Here is a 20,684-nt window from a genome sequence, read left to right as displayed (position 1 = left end):
AGCAAATGCCTGAAGTTTGACAATGTGATGTCTATTGTTGTGAAATGCATCAACCAAATCAGATCCAGGGGCTTAAAGCACCGAAGGTTCTGTGCTTTTTTAGAGGAAATGGAGTCAGAATATGGGGATGTGCTCGACTTCACTGAGGTACGTTGGCTCAGCAGGGGAAATGTATTAAAGAGACTTTTTGAGTTGAGAGCAGAAGTGAAGCCTTCATGGAGAAGGATGGAGTTAGTGTTCCTGTGCTAACTGATCCCAAATGGCTCATGGACTCAGCTTTTCTTGTTGATATGACACATGAGCTTAATGTACTGAACAAGACGTTACAAGGCCAGGGGCAACTTGTCAGTGCTGCCTATGACAACGTGAGAGCATTCTCCACAAAACTGGCGCTCTGGAAAGCTCAGCTCTCTCAGACAAACCTTTGCCATTTCCCAGCATGCAAGGCACTCGTGGATGCAGGCACACCATTCAGTGCTGACGAGTATGTTGATGTCATTTTGAGGCTACAGGAGGAATTTGATCACAGATTTGCTGACTTCAAGACACACAGAGCCACCTTTCACATTTTTGCGGACCCCTTCTCCTTTGATGTGCAAGATGCCCCTTCTGTGCTTCAAATGGAGCTCATTGAGCTGCAGTGCAACTCTGAACTCAAAGCAAAGTTCAGGGAGGTGAGTGGAAAAGCAGACAAGCTTGGACAATTTTTGAGAGACTTGAGCCCTAGTTTCCCTCGGCTTTCCCGAATGTTCAAGCGGACCATGTGCCTTTTTGGTAGCACATACTTGTGCCAAAAGCTCTTCTCCACTTTGAACTTCAATAAGTCCAAGTACAGGTCCAGACTTACGGATGATCATCTTCAAGACATACTGAGGGTCGCAACTGCTTCCTCCTTCAGGCCAAATCTGGCTCGGCTATGCGAGAGGAAACGCTGCCAGGTCTCTAGCAGCAAGGAGTAGGCAAGAGAAGCCATGTTCAGAAGAACAGTTCATTTTCTACAGTGTTCCATTCATGTTCAGAAGAAGGTTATAGAACTGTTAATACAGACATTTCAATCTAAATACAGCAGATATAGAAGACTGAAAGATACACACAAGTTCACTGACTAAAAATATCTTATTATTATTTTATTTATGTATTACAGATTGATTGATTTTCTTATTAATTCTTAATTTGTTTATTTATTTTTCATATTTTGTGTTAAAAAATAAAAATAAAGAGATTTGAGAAGATTGGAATTTTTTAACCATGCCTTTCTTGTAGAAAACCTAATGCGGCCCAGCCTCACCCAGACTCTGCCTGCAGCGGCCCCCAGCTAAATTGAGTTTGAGACCCCTGTCCTACACCATAAATCAGTAAGAGAGGGTACGACCTCTCTCATGGCCCCAAGTGGTGTGTGCATGCCAGAGCACTCTGGAAGGCATACAGAGTCTTTACAGACTACTCAGGATCAAACCTCTATCATCATGCAATCAATTATACAACTCTAAGCATATATGAGTAAATATTTCTAAGCATCAATCAACAATATAAACCTTACAGCTGGTTTTAATAACAGAATTCATTTGTTTCTCAAATGAGAAAGAGCTATCGAGAAACACTCCTAAATCTTTAGTTCTTAACTTTTCCAGTGGGCCAAGGTCAACATTATTAGATAATGCTAATTCTTTTCCCTTACATTATAACAATGTGAGGAGTTAATGCTAAGTATACTGCCATTAGCGGCTAATTCTAATTAGGGGTGAATAATTATTAGTAGCTAATGCTAATATCGTTTTCTCTTCCCTTTTAACAATGTGAACAACTAGTGCTAGGTAGGCTGATGCTAGCAGCTAATGCTAATTTGACCTGAATTAGCATTATATTAGTGAGGAGTTAATGCTAAGTAGGCTGCCATTAGTGGCTAATGCTAATTTTAGATGAAAAAGCATTAGCAGCTAATGCTCATATTGTTTTCCTTTGCTTTGTAAGAATGACAGCAGCTAATGATACGAAGTCTACCATTATTAACAATTGTTAATTTGATGTAAATTAGCATTATCTGATAATGGTAACCCTTTTCCCCTGCATTATAACTATGTCAGGAGTTAATGCTAACTAGGCTTCCATTAAGGGCTAACTCTAATTAGGTGAATAATTATTAGCAGCTAATGCTAATATTGTTTTCCCTTCCCTTTTAACAATGTGAGCAGCTAATTCTAATTTGATGTGAATTAGCATTATATTAGTGAGCAGTTAATGCTAAGTAGGCTGCCATTATTAACTAATGCTACTTTGACGTGAATTAGCATTATGTGCTAATACTAATACTGTTTTCCCTTACTTTTTAACAATGTGAGCGGCTAATTCTAAGTACGCTCTTGTAAATAGCTAATTCTAATTTAGTGTGAATTAGCATTATTCAATAATGCTAACACTGTTTTCTCTTACTTATTAAAAATGATAGTAGCTAATACTAATACTCTTTTCCGTTGGGTAACAACGATGTGAGGAGTTAATGCTAAGTAGGCTGCTTTTAGAGGCTTATTCTAATTACGGCTGAATAATTATTAGTAGCTAATGCTAATACCGTTTTCTCTTTCCTTATAACAATATGAGCAGCTAATGCTAATTTGATGTGAATTAGCATTATATTAGTGAGGAGTTAATGCTAAGTAGGCTACCATTAGCAGCTAAAGCTAATTTGAGGTGAATAAGCATTAGTAGCTAACGCTAATACCCTTTTCCCTTGTGTTATAATGATGTGAGACGTTAATGCTAAATAGGCTTCCATGAGTGACTCCTTTCCCTTGCATTATAAAGATGTGAACAGTTTATGCTAAGTAAGCTGCCATTAGCAGCTAATGCTAATACTGTTTTCCCTTTCTTTATACAACTTGAGCAGCTATTGCTAAGTAGGCCACTTTTCTCTGCTAAGGATTTGTGTGACCATGATGGAAACTCTGATAAGCTAATGCTACTAAGCTAATGCTGTTTATGGGCCCTGTTAGAATCAATATTTCATTCTCATTCTGTTGTTTGAGAACAATAACAGAAAAATGTGCACTTGAGAACAAATTTATTGTGACTTCAGCTGTGAATGTACAGTTTGTCATTATTTAAGCTTCCATTTCCAAATGTTAGCTGACACTTTATTAGGTACACTGGTATCTATATCAGGTACACCTGTGACCTAAATGTTCCTGCAAACAGACTCCTTGGAGACCCCTACATAAATATCCATGAACTATCCAGCTAGACTAGTGTGTCTGTCCCTGAAAATATTCCTGCATGTGTGATTGTTCATGTCTCATCTGCAGGAAACAAACAGGAAGTGAGTGAAAGACACAGGAAATGATTCCAGCTCTTCCTCCTCTATCAGATTTTCTCTCCATACCTGAGAGTGTCCAGTCTCCAGCCTGGATCCTTCAGTCCAGCCGACAGCAGCTTCATTCCTGAGGGACCTGGATGATTGTAGCTCAGGTCCAGCTCTCTCAGATGGGAGGGGTTGGAGCTCAGAGCTGAGGCCAGAGAAGTACAGCCTTCCTCTGTGATCAGACATCCTGACAGACTGCAGACACACAAAACAACAATCTATCTGTCAACAGTTGTTTTCTCTTTGTCACAATAACATCTATCCATCCATTGTAACTTTATTTATAAGTGACAATACCCAACAGACAACAACAGTCATCTGAAGCTGTTTAACAGTGTAAGGTAACCACCACCAGTGTGAGCAGCACTTGGTGATGGTGGGAAGAAGAACTCCCTTTGACACAAAGATCCTCCCAGTGAAAACAGGCTCCAGGAGGAACATCTACCATGACTGGTTGCAGGGTGAGGGGAAAGAGAAGAGATGAGCTCAGAGAGACAAGAACAAAACACAAACTAAGGAGAGAGAAGACAAAAGTTAAGGACACGCAGTAGTGACATATAAAAGCATCAGGAGTGAAAAGAGGGGAGAAGAAAGCAGAGCATCATGGGAAGTCCACCAACAGCCTGAGCCTATAGCAGCACAACTCAGGGATGGTTCAGGGTCACCTGATCCAGCTCAAACTATAAGCTTTATCAAAAAGTAAAGTTTGAAGCTGATCTTCAAAGTAGAGAGGGCGTCTGTCTCATGAACCCAAACTGGGAGCTGCTGCCACACCCAGTCCAACATAGCCAGGCTTTCTTTGCTGCTTTGACAAAACCTCAAATCCCAGTCAGAGATGGTGAGCATCATCACAGTGATGATCATTTCTCTGTAACCCAGGCTTTCTGCTTCAGGATCTGTGCACGCTCACAGAACAAGGAGACCTTTAAACATCATTTCACTAAATGGATGGACTGGGCTCAGCCTACAGATGAACTGGTGCCAGAGATCATAAAGAACATCAAACAGTCAAATTCAACACTTTTAATGGAAATATGAGATTAATGCTGCAGACAATCATGAACCTGCTGAATTCATGAACATCAAGAATGCAGCGAGTGGTAAAATAAAGATTTGACCTCAGTGTGCTCAGTGTTCCTGTCTATTCCTAACATATTCCTAACATGATAGCTGCACTTTAGAGCTCTAAAACTGGAACTGACACATGTTTAAACTCTACATGTTACTCAGTACATTCAGTTCTGACACTCGCCCACAGTCCAACAAAGGAAACATGGAGATCACATCAGTTTGTCATCAAAGTCTAATTATTAGGGCAACTTAACCTGTTATAATCTCGTTAACTCATTAACTGATTAACGTCAGCAATTATTTTAATCATAGTTTTTAAAATCATGATTATTGTGAAAGTGCTCACTGGCTCTGAATATAACAGCCATGGGTCACAGGAGGGATGTTGATCAGTGCTGGCTTGAAATGGGCGTCATTATGCGTCTCAGCCAATGGGAGCATTGAGGGTGGGCCTAATACTACTGCAGCGCTCACATGACCCAGGACAGAAAGAAAGGGGCGGGGACAGAAACATGGAGACAGGTACAGATCTTTGACATGTTCATTTTAAACTGTTCCAGGAGGCAGTGTTGATACAACTAAAGTTATCTGTTGTTGAAGAAGTCGGTCTGAGGAACGTTCTTAGGATCAACAAATGACGGCATGTATGAGCCTCAAGACGCAGCATCACAAGAAGAACACATGAGCTGTAGAAAAAGGAGAGACTACGAAAGCCACGGCGTTACAACATGAACATGCTTGATCAGAGTGTGATTGTGAACAGGAGGAAGACTCAGCTGAGAACAGTGTGGTGGATACAGAGCAGAGCCCACCATCAGTACAGAGGCCTGTCCATTAGAGTGCTGCTCCAACATGCAGCACATGTACTTGGCCACAGCTGCAACATCTGTACCTGTGAAAGCTTCTTCTCTGTTGCTGCTCATATTGTGCAGAAGAAGAGAGTTTCTTTATCATCAGAAAATGTCAATGAGCTTGTGAGTCTTAGCAGCTGGCTCGGTGCAGAGGAGGAAGAACATGTCAAGTCAGAGGAAGATAAATGCAGTTCATGTTGTCAACTCAACCTGGACTGTTGAAAGAGTTTTTCTTTGTCTGGTTTCTGACTGAGATTCTCCAAAGGAAATCCAGCACAAACACACACTTCACACACTCAAAGTCCTGCACAGTAAATGAGCTGATGAGCGTTTGTGCTGCTGCCTGATAACAGAACAATAGTTCTGCTGCTTCCTGTTCTGCAAACACACATTTATAAATGTTCACTTGCTGTTGATCAAAGGTATGTTGGTGGCTCTGGACGCTGAGGGAACTTTGTAAAAAACTAGATCAAATGTTAACGTCCTGGCAGAGGCAAAGAACTTTGATTTGATATTTGATTAGATTCATGTTTCAGCTCAGACTGACAGAAATATTTGAACTGCTGCTGTGTTAAAGGGAACACTGCTGTTAGAAAGCACCCGATCAGTTTCTGCACACTGAATGTTGCACTTCTCATACTGCAGTACTATTAAAATAAGTACACAATGCACTACTTTTGAACTCATGATTGAATGTTGCTGTAACAAAACCATTAATGTGATTCACAGTGTTCATGGTTTCCCAGCACAACAAATGATTGCACAAGTGTGACTGATCCACTTTCTAATGTGTGTGTAGCCCACACTGTGTGTCACTGTGTCACAGGTGAGTCTGTGTGTCCAGGTTCTATGAGGACAACAGGATATAGTGACTGAGTCCAGCAGCTTAAAGTCTGACTCCATCCTCCATTTAAATAACTCACAGCAACAACTGAATAGCTTTGCCTTTGTGTAGCTGACACTTCATTTTAATGTCCTTCTATTCTGGTTCATCTGGTCTCAGTTTCTATAAGCACACAGGTTTCATCAGGACTCTATGACCTCAGTAATCTTTGCTGGGCCTTAATGCTCTGAACAAAGCTGCACAGCACAAGACTAAATAGAAATGAATCAGTCTTTCATTCTCACTGCTGTTTGACTTCAGCTCTCAATGTCCCACCATAACCCATGGAAAGAATTACTGTCCATCCAGGCTGCTGAACATGGAGCTGAAGAAGGTGGAGTATTGTGAGGGCTGATGGAGATGATGATGAGGAATCCAGGAGCAGTGGGTGGATGGCAGCATCAGCATGAAGGATCAGTGTGAGAACACATCATCATCCACAAAGGAAACCAGTCTGAGTGTCTGACGCTCTTGTTAGAAAGATGCAGTCCCAGCAGTTAGCTTGTCTGCTAGTTAGCTGAGAGCTAGCTCACTTGTACATTGAATACCAAACTGTGTAAACCAGGGGTGTCAAACATATGGCCCGTGGGCCAAATCCAGCCCTTGAGATAATTTCATATGTCAAATATTGATGAATTTTCAGGCTTGCTGATAATCAATATGAGCACGGCTGAGATGTTATTCTGATGAGCAAACCATGTGGCCAAACACTTTAAGAGACAGACTGGGATCATACCATTATGTGAAAGAGGACGGAAATGTCCCATAGACAGCAAGGGTAGTGGTAGAGACCAGTACACAGAGAAATGGGAGCTGTACTGAAATGCAAGCGTGTCAGGAAAGAGTGAAAAGGCAAAATGAGCAGCATCTGGCTGCATTTCAGTGATATTGGAGACCACAAAGCTGAGTGCAACATTTATACAGGAGATATACAGGAGACGCTGAGAGCAGAACTGATAAAATTAGGAGCTGGCTAAAGTGAGACCCACTTTTATTTCCACCCATTTTCCATTGTGGAGGACAAAAGGTTTCAAACTGGTCCAGGTCTTAAACCTCACGTGGATAGAAATAAGGCTTTTATGAAAACACTGAATAAAACTGTTAAAAACCTCGTTATGGCCATTCATGCTGTACAAAGTAATTAGACATGTGTGGTATCTACAGAAACGTCAGAATCTCAGCTAAAAGTTCACAAAACCATCTCAACAACCACCAAACAGCTGAAACAGCAGGTGAACAGATCACACAAAAAAGATGTAAACACAAATCCCCCTGATCATCTGTTTTTTAAACATGAAGCGTAGTTTTGGACGTTCATTTACTGCTGGTTCAGTGAATTTTGGTTGGACAGTGATGAAACCTGCAGCCTCAGAATCTGTGAGAAGTCTGCTTTCAGCACGCAACTGCATTGTTGTGTTGTGTGGATCCACCTCTGCAAACTCATCACTGTTTCACCATCATGTTTCTACTTAGACAATAACAAAGGAAGCAGTTCCCAGGAACTACTTCCTGTCTTGTTAACATAAGAGTACGTTGCCCTTCAAAACACCTCCACTTCTCCTCTTATTAGAGGGCTGCCTTATTATTAATCTGCTAATTCTGTCAGTTGATGAAAGAAAAATGCTTGATCTCACCTGAGAGTTTCCAGTGTACAGCGTGGACTCTTCAGTCCTTCAGACAGAAGCTTCACGCCTGAATCCTTCAGGTTGATGTTACTCAGGTCCAGCTGTCTCAGATTAGAGGTCTGAGAGCTGAGACCTGAGGCCAGAGCTTCACAGCTTCTCTCTGACAGGTCACAGTGACTCAGTCTGAAAAATAACAGATAAACAATTACAAAAATAAAACACTTATGTTGAAGTGTAATGAGATACTATTATATTTAGCAATATTTCATCTTGTTTTGTCAGGAAACTGAGCACTGATGCAGAGCAACATGTGGAGAGAATCAGAGGAGAAGAAGTGAAGAGAGAACAGCAGTAAAACAACACTGAATTGTTCAGTGTGCTTTTGATATCAACAGAATGTGTCAAATTTCTTTATTTTGTATTTGTTTTAGTAGAATTGATGATTATCACTTAGATAACAACCACAGGCCAGGTCTAAATTGCACTTTGGTGACAGTTACACCCAGAAATATTTCAGAAACGTGGACAATTTGTGCTCCATTGTATTCAGTATTGAACAAACTGAGTACCGATGACCACTTAATATTTTTGATATGTTATTTGAGTTGTTCCACCTGATCTGTGTTAACTAGAATAAACATTTAAAAGCTAAAGCTATGATCACATATGTACTTACAGAGCTTTGTTGGAGGCTTTGACCACTGGCAGCAGCCTCAGAAGAGCCTTTTTAAAGGCTCATGTTCTCACTTAGATCACTTTATAGCTGTATATCTCAAATTTCTGTAAAGTTATTTATTTCATATTCTGTATAGTTTTTCATATTTATATCCTGTTCATAGCCTGTACATAGCTTTTACTCACTACAGCCTGTACATACTTAGTTATAGAATATTCACAACATACTTCATACCGTGTACATTATAACATACCATAATAGACCCATTTCTGTAATATACTTACATATCTATACTATTGCTAATATATATTGTAATATACCTATATCACTAAAGCACTTCTGGATGGATGCAAACTGCATTTCGTTGCCCTGTACCTGTGCATGTGCAATGACAATAAAGTTGAATTCTATTCTAATTCTATTCTATTTATTTCTACTTACATTTCATTCTGGGAAAAATGGGGATTACTTTGAAAACAGGAACTATTTTCCCCAAAAATCAGCCCTGGATTAGTAAATCACTCCAACATGTTCTCAGGCAGAAGAAGCTGTCTTGTTATGAGGGAGAGAAGAAAAGCAGCTAAAATCAGGTGTAAAAGTAAAGCAGAGGATGAGCTGAATAAAGGACACTCAAGGCTGGCTTGGAAAGGAATGAAGTCCATGGTGGGGATGCAGAACAAGGAGCAAAGATGAATGTGATGCTGAATCAGCAGAAGACTTGGACTCATTGGATTCCAGCTTCTTTTTTTTTATTGACATTTTAGAATCACTATACAATACCATCAACTTCAGCTATCTTTCAGTACATATATTTTTTTTTCTATATTTAAACAACTAAAATATCCATACAATAAGAATGAAAGAAGAAGAAGAAAAGAAAAAGAAGCAAAACAGGAAACAACATAAATAAAAAATACATAAGGAAAAAGAAAAAGGAAAGAAAAATAAATAAATAAATATAGGGAGTGTGTTTTTGTTTCCATTAATGTAACTAATTTTTCCTCTAGTCTTCTAGTAGTTAACAAAGTCAAAATCTAATGCAAAAGCAAAAACTAATTAGTCTGCCTTCCTCCATTACCACACATAAAGCTGTTAATCCTTTATATGTCCAATCTTTCAATCTGGTGTCCAATTTATTTGGAGCAAAATGTGTGTCATATGCACACCACTTAAGAACTGCTATATCCTCTTCTAGTTTATATTCTTTTATTACTGTTTCCCAAATTTTAAAAGTCAACTTGATCCATGGATTTTCAATAGTTTTTATTGAATTTTGCAAGCTTCTGTCTGCTATAATAGGTTGTATGGGGATGGAGGTCAGACTCTCCTCAATAACTTTCCATTGAGCGTCATATGAAGGATTACATCAGCATATCATAGGCCTTAATTGTGCTGCCCAATAATATTCCCTAAGAGAAGGTAAGCCCCACCCCCCTTTTCCTTTGTTAAGTTGTAGGGTTTTAAATCTAATTCGGGGCCTTTTTCCTTGCCATATGTATCTTGACAAAATTTTATCCCATTCATTAAACTGTTTCTGGTTAATTTCTATTGGTAATGTTTGAAATAAATATAATAATTTAGGAAGAATATTAATTTTAATTGAGTCTATTCTCGAATATAAACTTAAATATGGAATTAGATTCCATCTTGCTATATGTTCCTTAATTTTTTTTGTGTATTGGTAAATAATTTCGTTCTAATAGTTCTGTAAGACCCTTAGGTATTATGACTCCTAGATATTTAAAGTACTCTGTTTGCCATGCTAATTGATACTTATTTTTAATTTCTTCTGATGGAATATAGTTGTACTTAAGCAATTGTGTTTTACTCATATTAACCCTATATCCAGATAGTCGACCAAAGTATTCAAATGATTGCATTAATTTAGGTAAAGAGTTTGATGGTTGACCCAAAAATATTAAAATATCATCTGCATAGCAGGCTAATTTATGCTCCTTTTCATGGATATTAATACCTTCTACTTCTTTATTTTGTCTTATATATTGAGCCAATGGTTCCAGATATAACGCAAATAATAATGGTGAGCACGCACAGCCCTGCCTTGTTCCTCTTTGCTGCTTAATACTATTTGATAGGTAGCCATTAATTTTAATCCTTGCCGTAGGGTTATCATAAAGTGCCTGTATTGTCTTAATTATATTTTCGTGAAAGCCAAATGTATGCAAGACTCGGTAAAGAAAATTCCAATTAACTGAATCGAATGATTTTTCTGCATCGATACTGATTACCATTGCTTCTATTTTATTCTTTTGAATATGATTAATAATTTGTAATGTCCGTCGTACATTATCTTGTATTTGGCGCTCTCGAATAAAACCTGTTTGATCATTATGAATTAGATTAGGTAAGAACTTTTCTAATCGTCGAGCCATGATAGATGTAAACAGCTTGTAATCTGTATTAAGAACAGATATTGGTCTATATGACGCACATTCTAATTTATCCTTGTTTTCTTTTGGGATGGCAGAGATAATTGCTTCTTTGCAGCTAGAAGGTACTTGAGCCTTCTTTAGGATCCAATTCATTGTTAGAAGCATCACTGGTATTAATTCTTCTTTTAGCTCCTTGTACCATTCTGCCGTATATCCATCTGATCCTGGAGATTTATTTATTTTAACTTTACTTATTGCTATTCTTAGTTCCTTTTCTGTTATATCTTCAATCAAAGTTTTATTCTGTTCTTCATTCAGTACTGGTAAATCAAGAGAATCTAAAAAACTGTTAATTTCAACTATACTACTCTCTGTGTTATTAGCATACAGAGTCTTATAAAATGTTTCAAATGCACTCTGAACTTCTATTGGTTTATTTTTTATTAGTTTTGTCACTGGATGTTTAATTTTGTGAACTGTATTATCTGCTATTTTCTTTTTTAGTTTCCAGGCTAATACATTCATTGCTTTTGATCCTCCCTCATAATACCTTTGTTTAAGAAACATTAATTTTTTTTAAATTTCATATGTGGTCAAATCATTTATTTCATTTCTTGTTTTCCTAATTTCCTCCAATATATCCTGAGATGTTTTTCTTTCATGCCTTTTCTCTAATTCTTATTTTGTAGCTCTTCTAATTTCTTATTTCTCATCTTTTTCTTATAAGAGGATATTGCTATAATTTTCCCTCTCAGGACAGCTTTTAAGGCATCCCACAGTATAGGACGAGACACCTCACCATTGTCATTAGTTTCCATATAGAAGTGAATCTCTTTCTTAATTTGTCCTTTAAAGTGAGGATCATTCAGTAAGCTTGAATTTAATTTCCAATTATTGAGTTTTGGTTGCACGTTTAAATCAACAGACAGGTATACTGGTGCATGATCGCTTAACTCTATTGTTCCAATTGCACAAGTGCTTATTTTATCTTTATTTTTCCCAAAAGTTATGAAATAATCTATTTGTTCTGTCCTCACTAAGCGTTGTCCTCGTGAACGTAGACTCAGCTATACAGACAGCTAAACACTCTCCTAATCAAAATCCAGGGAACAGGCCAATGTGTTGAGTTGGATGATTTAATAAGGAAAAAGTGTGAAACTGTTGACAAAACCAGAAATAAACCAATAAAAATGTTGCATCAACATACAGTATAACAAACACATATTCAAAAATATGAACGCAATATTTATCTGCTTAGTGAGTGCCCGAATAAAACATCAAATGAAATCACACTCATGATCAAAACGTTAAAGAAACCACATGGCAAGTGAGCTAGCTTAACCTTACTAGCTTAGGTTATATACATATTCAAATTAAATTCTAACTACAAACTATATCACGCCTTCACAACAAATAATAATGCACACAAGTTGTCTCAGTGATAACAAACAATATTACTCACAGATGATGCCGTTTATCAACTTGTGAAGGCATGGATGGCAACAGATTAACGGAGGTGAAACTGCCTCTGGCTAGATCTTACAGAGTAAAAAAAATACACAAAAACAACCACAAGAGGGCAAACTGCTGCAGAACAGAAAATGCCTAATGCCAGCACACTATTCTTGTGTATAACGAGTGCGGTGAGGAAAAATAAGTATAATCCCTTTGGTAGGGATGCAAGTCTCTCCATATATCAATTAGTCCCACCTCCTTCATCAATGTATTTATATTCTTAATTAATGTTTTAGTATTCTGTGCTTTTCTATTGGAAATATCTAGCTTTGGTTGTAGATGTATATTTAAATCTCCTCCGCAAATTAGGAAACCTACTGTCTCTGTTACCATCACATCTATAATTTTCTTAAAGAAATAAATATCGCTTCCAGGGGGTGCATATATATTTAACAACGTGACTGGGTTCCCCTCAATGTTTCCCCTTACCAAAATATAACGTCCCTCTTTATCACTTATCTCAGATATTTTTTCAAAGAGTAATTTGCTTGATAACAGGATAGCCACTCCTCTCCTTCGTCCAGTTTTATAGGAAGAGGAGAAACTGTTGTATAACCCATTCTTTTCAGTTTTTCATGCTCCTTACAGTCTAGATGGGTTTCCTGTAGATACACTATTTGTACTTGTTCTTTCTTCATTTTAGTTAAAATTTTATTACGTTTAATTGGATTCGACAGGCCATTTACATTATATGATATGATTTTTACCTTATCTTTAAGCATACCCTTCCTATTTGAATATTATTAATGTAACAACAACATGTACCATCAGACCACTCCCTAAACATACATAAGCAAACATTAATATTAACATTAAAGCTGTATAAAACAACAGCTACAGAAATAAGCTTTATTTGGTCAAAGAAAAAAAAAAAAAGACTTGCAACTGTGGGGTCCCCGATATGACCCTAAGTAAGCCCCGATAAAAGAGGGGGCTTCGAGGGGGGCCTCTCTCACCTCTATGTGAGACAGGGCCTTCCTTAGCCAGCAGGCCAATGTCCATTCTACTAATAGCATAGGTAGCACGTCCGCCTATTTTCAATTTCTGCATTGCCACTTCAGTATATTATTTCGAGATAAGAAGTCTTTACCAGTGTATATGGCTATAGCTTGATTCCAGCTTTGATATCATTGATTTCAATGAAGAGCTTTGTGATTGTAGCAAAGGGCTGGTAGCTCTGAGAGTCCCACTGATGAGGCGTTTGTGAAGGTTCGCAGTTATCTAAAGAGCTTAGAAAAAAAGGCATCTGGACTTCTTTAAGTTTTTTGAAGACGTTTCGCCTTTCACCTCTCATCCAAGAAGCTTCTTTATTTCTAGGGTCAAATGGTGGAGAGCCCCAGATTAGCCTGTGTACAAACAGACTTCAGCCATATGAGAGTGAGTGTGAGTGAATGAGAGCACACACAGGACACTCTGATCTCTGAATGTGTGTGACGCAGTGAAAAAGAGGATTGTACTGGATATACTGTGACTGACAAACAGAGTTTAAAGAGAAAGGTGTTTGGATTAAAATGGATTATGCTAAAGTGAACGTGCTAATGAAATCTGAACTGACTGAAATGTGAAGTGAAGATTATTCAGATGTAAAAGAGAGAGAAACTGATAATAAGGTGGGGCTGGAGATCAGTGAAGGGCATGTAAACACCTGATTGGTTGAGTAGATATCAGATCGACAGTTTCACAGTTTTCCCTGTGGATTATAACTTTAAGAAGATGTGACATTCATCAAGGAATCCTGCTCTCCGGATTATTTCCATGAACACTGAGCTGGATCACATCTACAGTGCTGGAAGTGCCCGTCTCACCACCAACCTCTCTGTGCACATTCACTTTTCAACCCTTTGTGAGACACTAAAGGTGTAAATCTGAGTATTTATCTATGTTAGTGCAAACACCTCTAATAGGTTGGTTTAGTCTTTCCAAGTCATATCTTCCCCTAGATCTGCGGTCCAGGCTCCTAAAATCATCCTAGTTTTACAAGCACTACAATCTAGAGGAGAGCTGCACTAACAGGTGTGACTGATGAGATCTGACCTGCAAGGATACTCATGTTTATGTGTATCAGGACAAGCAGGGAAGACCTGGACATCAACTCTGTCAGGCTGCCTGAGTCCTCTCACCCACATCAGCTCAGAACTCTGCATTATCTACTGAGTCAGACTCAGAGGATCAGGGATCAGAAGTTCTACAAAGAGTAGAACCAGACTTCCTGTATAGAGGTGTGTGGGCCTACTGATCCACAGTGTCAGCACAACTTTCACATCATATTCATCTCAGCACAACTAAAACATGTGACTGACCTCAGAGTTTCAAATCGACATCGTGGATTCTCCAGAAGAACACACAGCTGCTTCACTCCTGAATCCTGCAGGTTGTTGTAGGTTCCACTCAGGTCCAGCACTCTGGGATACGAGGGGTTGGACTTAAGTGCTGCTGCCAGATAATCACAGCTGATCTCTGACAAACCACAGTCCTTCAATCTGAATAAAAAATGAAAGATGTAAGTTTATTAGACAAAGTGTGAGCTTGAAATCATTCAGTGTTTCATCATCTGTTCAGAGCTGAAGAAGGTTCAGAATGTAGAAGTTTAGAAAATGGAAACTCCAAACAGCTGAAGCCAACAGGAAGCAGCTTCAAACAAACAAGAGAAAAAAATGAATTTTTCACATTGAAGTCGTACATTTATCATAAAGTTGTCAAGTTTTGCCGTGTGAAATAACAAAACTGAACAGGAATCCTCAGAGTTGAACCCTCTGCACAGAGGTTCAGGTTCCTCTTCAGGTCCCAAAGTGCAGAACAACAAGGTTTCAAACAGCTTCGTTCCAGCAGCATCAGCCACAGAAATGCAGAGATAATTCTTTGGATCTCTTGGTTGTGTTGTATGATGCTGTGTTTGCATATCTGGTGTCTGTGTTGCTTTGTGAGGACGGATCATTTACTGCAGCTCCAGATAAACAGAGCTGGACCTGAACCTGGTAGCTTCACTTAGAAGACACTTGTGACGGGAACGTCAGGTCAAAAAAGTGCCCCTCCGACAGACAAACCCATCTGTTCTCTGATTGGATAGTTACATTTGTGATTGACATGACATTGACCAATCAGATGAAAGGAAGAAAAATAGGGTCAAAATTCGTACTTGTAACTTGCAGGGTTTTTTTTTGGCTAAGTCCACACACAAATCTTTTTTTTACACACACACAAATCTTTTTTACACATACAAATTTTTTTCACGCACACACAAATTCTTTTTACACACACACAAATCTTTTTTACACACACACACAAATCTTTTTTACACACACACAAATCTTTTTTACACACACACACAAATCTTTTTTACACACACACACAAATCTTTTTTACACATACAAATTTTTTTCACGCACACACAAATTCTTTTTACACATACACACAAATCTTTTTTACACACACACAAATCTTTTTTACACATACAAAGTTTTTTTCACGCACACACAAATCTTTTTTACACACACACAAATTCTTTTTACACACACACACAAATCTTTTTTACACATACAAATCCTGATTTACAAGTACAAAATATTTATGACCACATTTTGAGCCCATACAAATGTTCTGCAGACGAGTCCATGCGCTCACAACAAAGCTCAGTGTGGACGACGCTGTGCACGCTCCAATGCTGATTGGTTAGAAAGTGGGCGGGAACAGGGAAGAGAGCGACAGCAGTGTTCAGCACAAACACGAAGGATCAAAGAAGAAGAACATGACAAGCTCAGATGGAGGCTGCAGTGGACACTTTTCATTGTTTTAACATTCGCTTTCACTTCAGCTTCACCAACAACAGCACAAGCAGAGCAGCCCACTGACTGCGTGGCCGTGACGGCGCCCCCTGGTGACTGTAAACCACTACAACATGTAGACGGCCGTCTGCTGCTCATTTCTTTGCCACCATCACAGGAGCTCTTTATCATGTTCTACACTCTCATTGGTTCTTTGTGTGCTTGTTTTTTAGAACAGTAGTCATTGTGATTGTTCAAAGAAGACAGTCAGCTGTGACTAAATGTAGCTCCTACAGCAGTGATTGGAATAACTACTGAAGCTAATCCAGTATCAAAGCTCAGGAATCAGCAGCTCCCACCTCGTTTTCTTTGAACAACTATTTTTAGCTGCTGTGTTTTTGTGTTTCTGCGGACCTCAGACATCCTGCTGCTCTGGAGAACTGAAGCTCTAAAGGCTTCAGCCTTTATCTCCGAGAAACAAAGCTGATCATGGAGACCCAGCAGGTCAGCTGATCTGTGGACAGCACCAGCATCTTTAAGTAAGTCTGAGAGGTGAGCAGTCTTTGGAAGCCTTTACTGTCTGATAGTCTCAGAGCAGGATTTGGATCATTATTTGGCTTTTCTTCTATTATTATGTTTAGTTTCTGCTTCACAGATATTCTCTGAGATGTTCTCTGAAATGTTTCCCACTGTTGGACAAACTTTCACAGTTTCTTCATAAAGGAGATCTCCTGTGCAGTCCATCTGCCTCATAACTTTTGCACTGTCCACTTCCTGCTGTGACAAAACAAATTTCCCACGTGTGGGACTAATAAAGGTTATCTTATCTTATCTTATCTTATCTAATCTTATCTTATCTAATCTTATCTTATCTGTGATAATATGTTAAACACTGAATCATAATCATAATCAGAAAGAATCAGAAAGGGTTTATTGCCAAATGTTGAGCAGGTTTACAACATTAGGAAATTGCTGCGGTGCTTCAGTGCAAACATGCTGTCATAAAAAATATAAAAATAAGAATAAGAATTAAAAGTGCTAAGTACATAGATATATACATGATATATACATGAGTGCAGGTGGTGATCAGTGCCAAACATGGAATGATGCAGTGAACACAGCGTAGGGTCATGTGTTAGTGGCGGGGACAGTCATATGGTTATTGTTCATGAGTCCAACAGCAGAGGGGAAGAAACTGTTCTTATGGCGAGAGGTTCTGGTGCGAATGGACCGGAGCCTCCTCCTGAGGGGAGCAGGTCAAACAGACTGTGTCCAGGGTGAGAAGGGTCAGCTGAGATCCGAGCTGCACGCCCCAGTGTCCTGGAGGTGTACAGGTCCTGCAGAGATGGGAGTCTGCAGCCAATCACCTTCTCAGCAGAGCGCACAACACGCTGCAGTCTCTGTTTGTCCCTGATAGTGGCTCCAGCGTACCACACGGTGATGGAGGAGGTGAGGATGGACTCGATGATTGCAGTGTAGAACTGCATCATCGTCCATGTTGGCAGGTTGAATTTCTTCAGCTGCCTCAGGAAGTACATCCTCTGCTGGGCTTTCTTGATGACGGAGGTGATGGTGGGTTCCCACTTCAGGTCCTGGGTGATGGTGGTACCCAGGAAGCGGAATGAGTCCACAGAGGTGATGGGGGTGTCAGACAGGATGATGGGGGGGAGTGGAGCTGTGTGCTTCCTGAAGTCCACAATAATCTCCACTGTCTTCTGGGCATTCAGCACCAGGTTGTTGTGGCTGCACCAGGACACCAGACGTTCAACCTCCCTCCTGTAGGCAGACTCATCCCCGTCAGAGATGAGTCCAATGACGGTGGTGTCATCTGCAAACTTGATTAGCTTGACAGACTGGAGGGTGGAGGTGCAGCAGTTGGTGTACAGGGAGAAGAGCAGAGGAGAAAGAACACAGCCCTGAGGGGAGCCGGTGCTGATGGTCCGGGAGTCCGAGACATTCTTTCCCAGCCTCACATGCTGCTTCCTGTCCGTCAGGAAGTCAGTGATCCACCGGCAGATGGGATCAGGCACATTCATCTGGGAAAGCTTGCCTCGGAGATGGTCTGGAAGGATTGTGTTGAAGGCAGAGCTGAAGTCCACAAACAGGATCCTGGCGTAGGTTCCTGGGGAGTCCAGATGCTGCAGGATGAAGTGTAGGGCCATGTTGATGGCGTCATCTACAGACCTGTTGGCTCTGTATGCAAACTGCAGGGGATCCAGGAGGGGGGCCGTGAGGGTCCTGAGATGGGAGAGAACCAGGCGCTCAAATGACTTCATGACCACAGATGTCAGAGCCACGGGTCTGTAGTCATTTAGTCCAGTGATCCTAGGTTTCTTGGGGACAGGGATTATGGTAGAGGACTTGAAGCAGGCAGGCACATGACATGCCTGCAGTGAGGAGTTGAAGATGCCAGAAAACACTGGGGCCAGCTCGTTTGCACAGTGTCTGAGGGTGGCAGGAGACACGCCGTCTGGGTCAGGAGCTTTTCGAGCATTCAGACTCTTAAACTGCTTCCTCACATCTGCTTCATGAATATGAAGAGTTGTGGTGGGAGGAGGTGGTGTGAAATCCTCTTTTGTGTGGGGTGAGGGGAGGGGGGTGTTGTAGGTGAAGTGTTTGAAGGTGGTGATGGCTCTATGGAGGGGGGAGAGGTGGGGGAATTAGTGTCCAAAGTGTCTCTATTGTTGGGGCCGTTGGAGGTGTGAAGGCTGCCTGATGGCTCGTCAAAACGGCAGTAGAAGTCGTTGAGGGTGTTGGCTAAGAGCAAGTCGTCAGTGGAGTGGGGGGTTTTAGGCTTGTAGTTGGTGATATTCCTAAAACCTTTCCACACAGAGGCCGAGTCATTCTCTGAGATCTGCTGCTGCATCTTCTCAGAGTGCTGATGTTTAGCAATGTCCACTTCTTTAGTGAACCTGTACTTGGCCTCTCTGTAGCAGTCCCTGTCTCCGCTTCTGAACGCCTTTCTCTTTTCCAGCCACAGCTTTTTGAGTTTAGGAGTAAACCAGGGTTTGTCATTGTTATAACTCACCCTGGTGCGTGATGGCACAATGCTGTCCTCACAGAAGTGGATATAGGAGGTGACAGTGTCCGTAAACTCGTCCAAGCTGTTAGAAGCAGCCTTCATTGTGTCCCAGTCTGTGGTCTCCAAACACGTGCGAAGCTCCTCCACAGCCTCGTTGCTCCACAGTTTTTTAGTCCTCACGACAGGTTTGGAGAGCTTCAGCCTCTGTCTGTACGCGGGGATTAGGTGGATCATGACGTGGTCAGAAAGTCCGAGTGAAGCGCGGGGCACCGCGCGATAGGCCCCGCTGATCGTGCTGTAACAGTGGTCTAATGTCCTCTCCTCTCTGGTCGGGCATTTAATATACTGCTTGTATTTCGGAAGCTCATGGCTCAGATTGGCTTTGTTAAAGTCCCCAAGAGCAATGATGAGAGAGTCCGGGTATGTCCGCTCCGTGTGGAGAATCTGCTCTGCGAGTGCGCACTGAGCTGCCTGCGCATCCGCGTCTGGTGGGATGTAAACAGCGGCCAGGATGAATGAAGCAAACTCCCGCGGAGAATAAAATGGTTTGCAGTGAATAAAAAGGTATTCCAGAGAGGAAGAGCAGTGCTGAGCAATCACTGTTACATCTGTGCACCAGCCACTATTGATGTAGAAGCAGACACCTCCACCTTTGGTCTTACCAGAGAGAGAGGCCTGCCGGTCCGCGCGCAGCAGATGAAAGCCCTCCAGCTTTAGCGTGCTGTCCGGGATGTTCTCACTGAACCACGACTCCGTAAAACATAAGACACAGGAGGAGGCAAAGTCTCTGTTCATGCTTCTCATCCGGGCCAGTTCGTCTATCTTATTCCTGAGTGAGCGTACATTGGAAAGGAAGATCCCAGGAAGAGCAGTTCGCAGTCCACGTCTCCTCAGACGCACGAGTGCGCCGGCTCGCTTACCTCTCTTTCGACGTCTCACTTTCCTGGTCAGAGTCTGCAGTAAATCTGCCGCAGATGCGACAAATATTGGAAGAAAATCCACAGGTGTAGTAGTCCTGTAGTTAAGAAGCTCTTCTCTGGTGTAAGAATATCCAGAGGAGTGCCCAGACACAGAAGTTATGCACAGAATTATGATTCATATCTGAATGTACTGACTGTTAATTATTGATGAGAACATAATCAGTAAATATAAATATGTTTGAGTTTGGCTTTGATGAATCAGAATAAAAGTAATAAAATAATGATTTTAGAGACAGGCCTAACTCAGGCCAGCTGACAGCCTGTGTACAAACAGACTTCAGCCATATGAGAGTGAGTGTGAGTGAATGAGAGCACACACAGGACACTCTGATCTCTGAATGTGTGTGACGCAGTGAAAAAGAGGATTGTACTGGATATACTGTGACTGACAAACAGAGTTTAAAGAGAAAGGTGTTTGGATTAAAATGGATTATGCTAAAGTGAACGTGCTAATGAAATCTGAACTGACTGAAATGTAAAGTGAAGATAATTCATTATTTACTGAGTCAGACTCAGAGGATCAGGGATCAGAAGTTCTACAAAGAGTAGAAC

The 20,684-nt window shown here is 40.6% G+C and overlaps 1 protein-coding gene across 1 annotated transcript in view; it reads right to left on the bottom strand.

Moving 5' to 3' along the window:
* LOC112431789 (NACHT, LRR and PYD domains-containing protein 12-like) overlaps positions 1–20,684 on the bottom strand; it is a 301,046-nt gene that overhangs the window by 6,746 nt on the left and 273,616 nt on the right. Inside the window, exons 9-11 of the mRNA XM_076888510.1 lie at positions 14,670–14,849; positions 7,795–7,968; positions 3,377–3,550 (exon numbers count right to left, since the gene is read on the bottom strand). Coding sequence (XP_076744625.1) covers positions 3,377–3,550; positions 7,795–7,968; positions 14,670–14,849 — 528 coding nt within the window. The remainder of the gene's footprint in view (positions 1–3,376; positions 3,551–7,794; positions 7,969–14,669; positions 14,850–20,684) is intronic.

Source organism: Maylandia zebra, linkage group LG2 (assembly GCF_041146795.1).
Source record: "Maylandia zebra isolate NMK-2024a linkage group LG2, Mzebra_GT3a, whole genome shotgun sequence".
NCBI classification, from domain to species: domain Eukaryota; kingdom Metazoa; phylum Chordata; class Actinopteri; order Cichliformes; family Cichlidae; genus Maylandia; species Maylandia zebra.
Note: the sequence above shows the minus strand (reverse complement) of the source record. Positions and strands in the feature narration are given on the sequence as shown.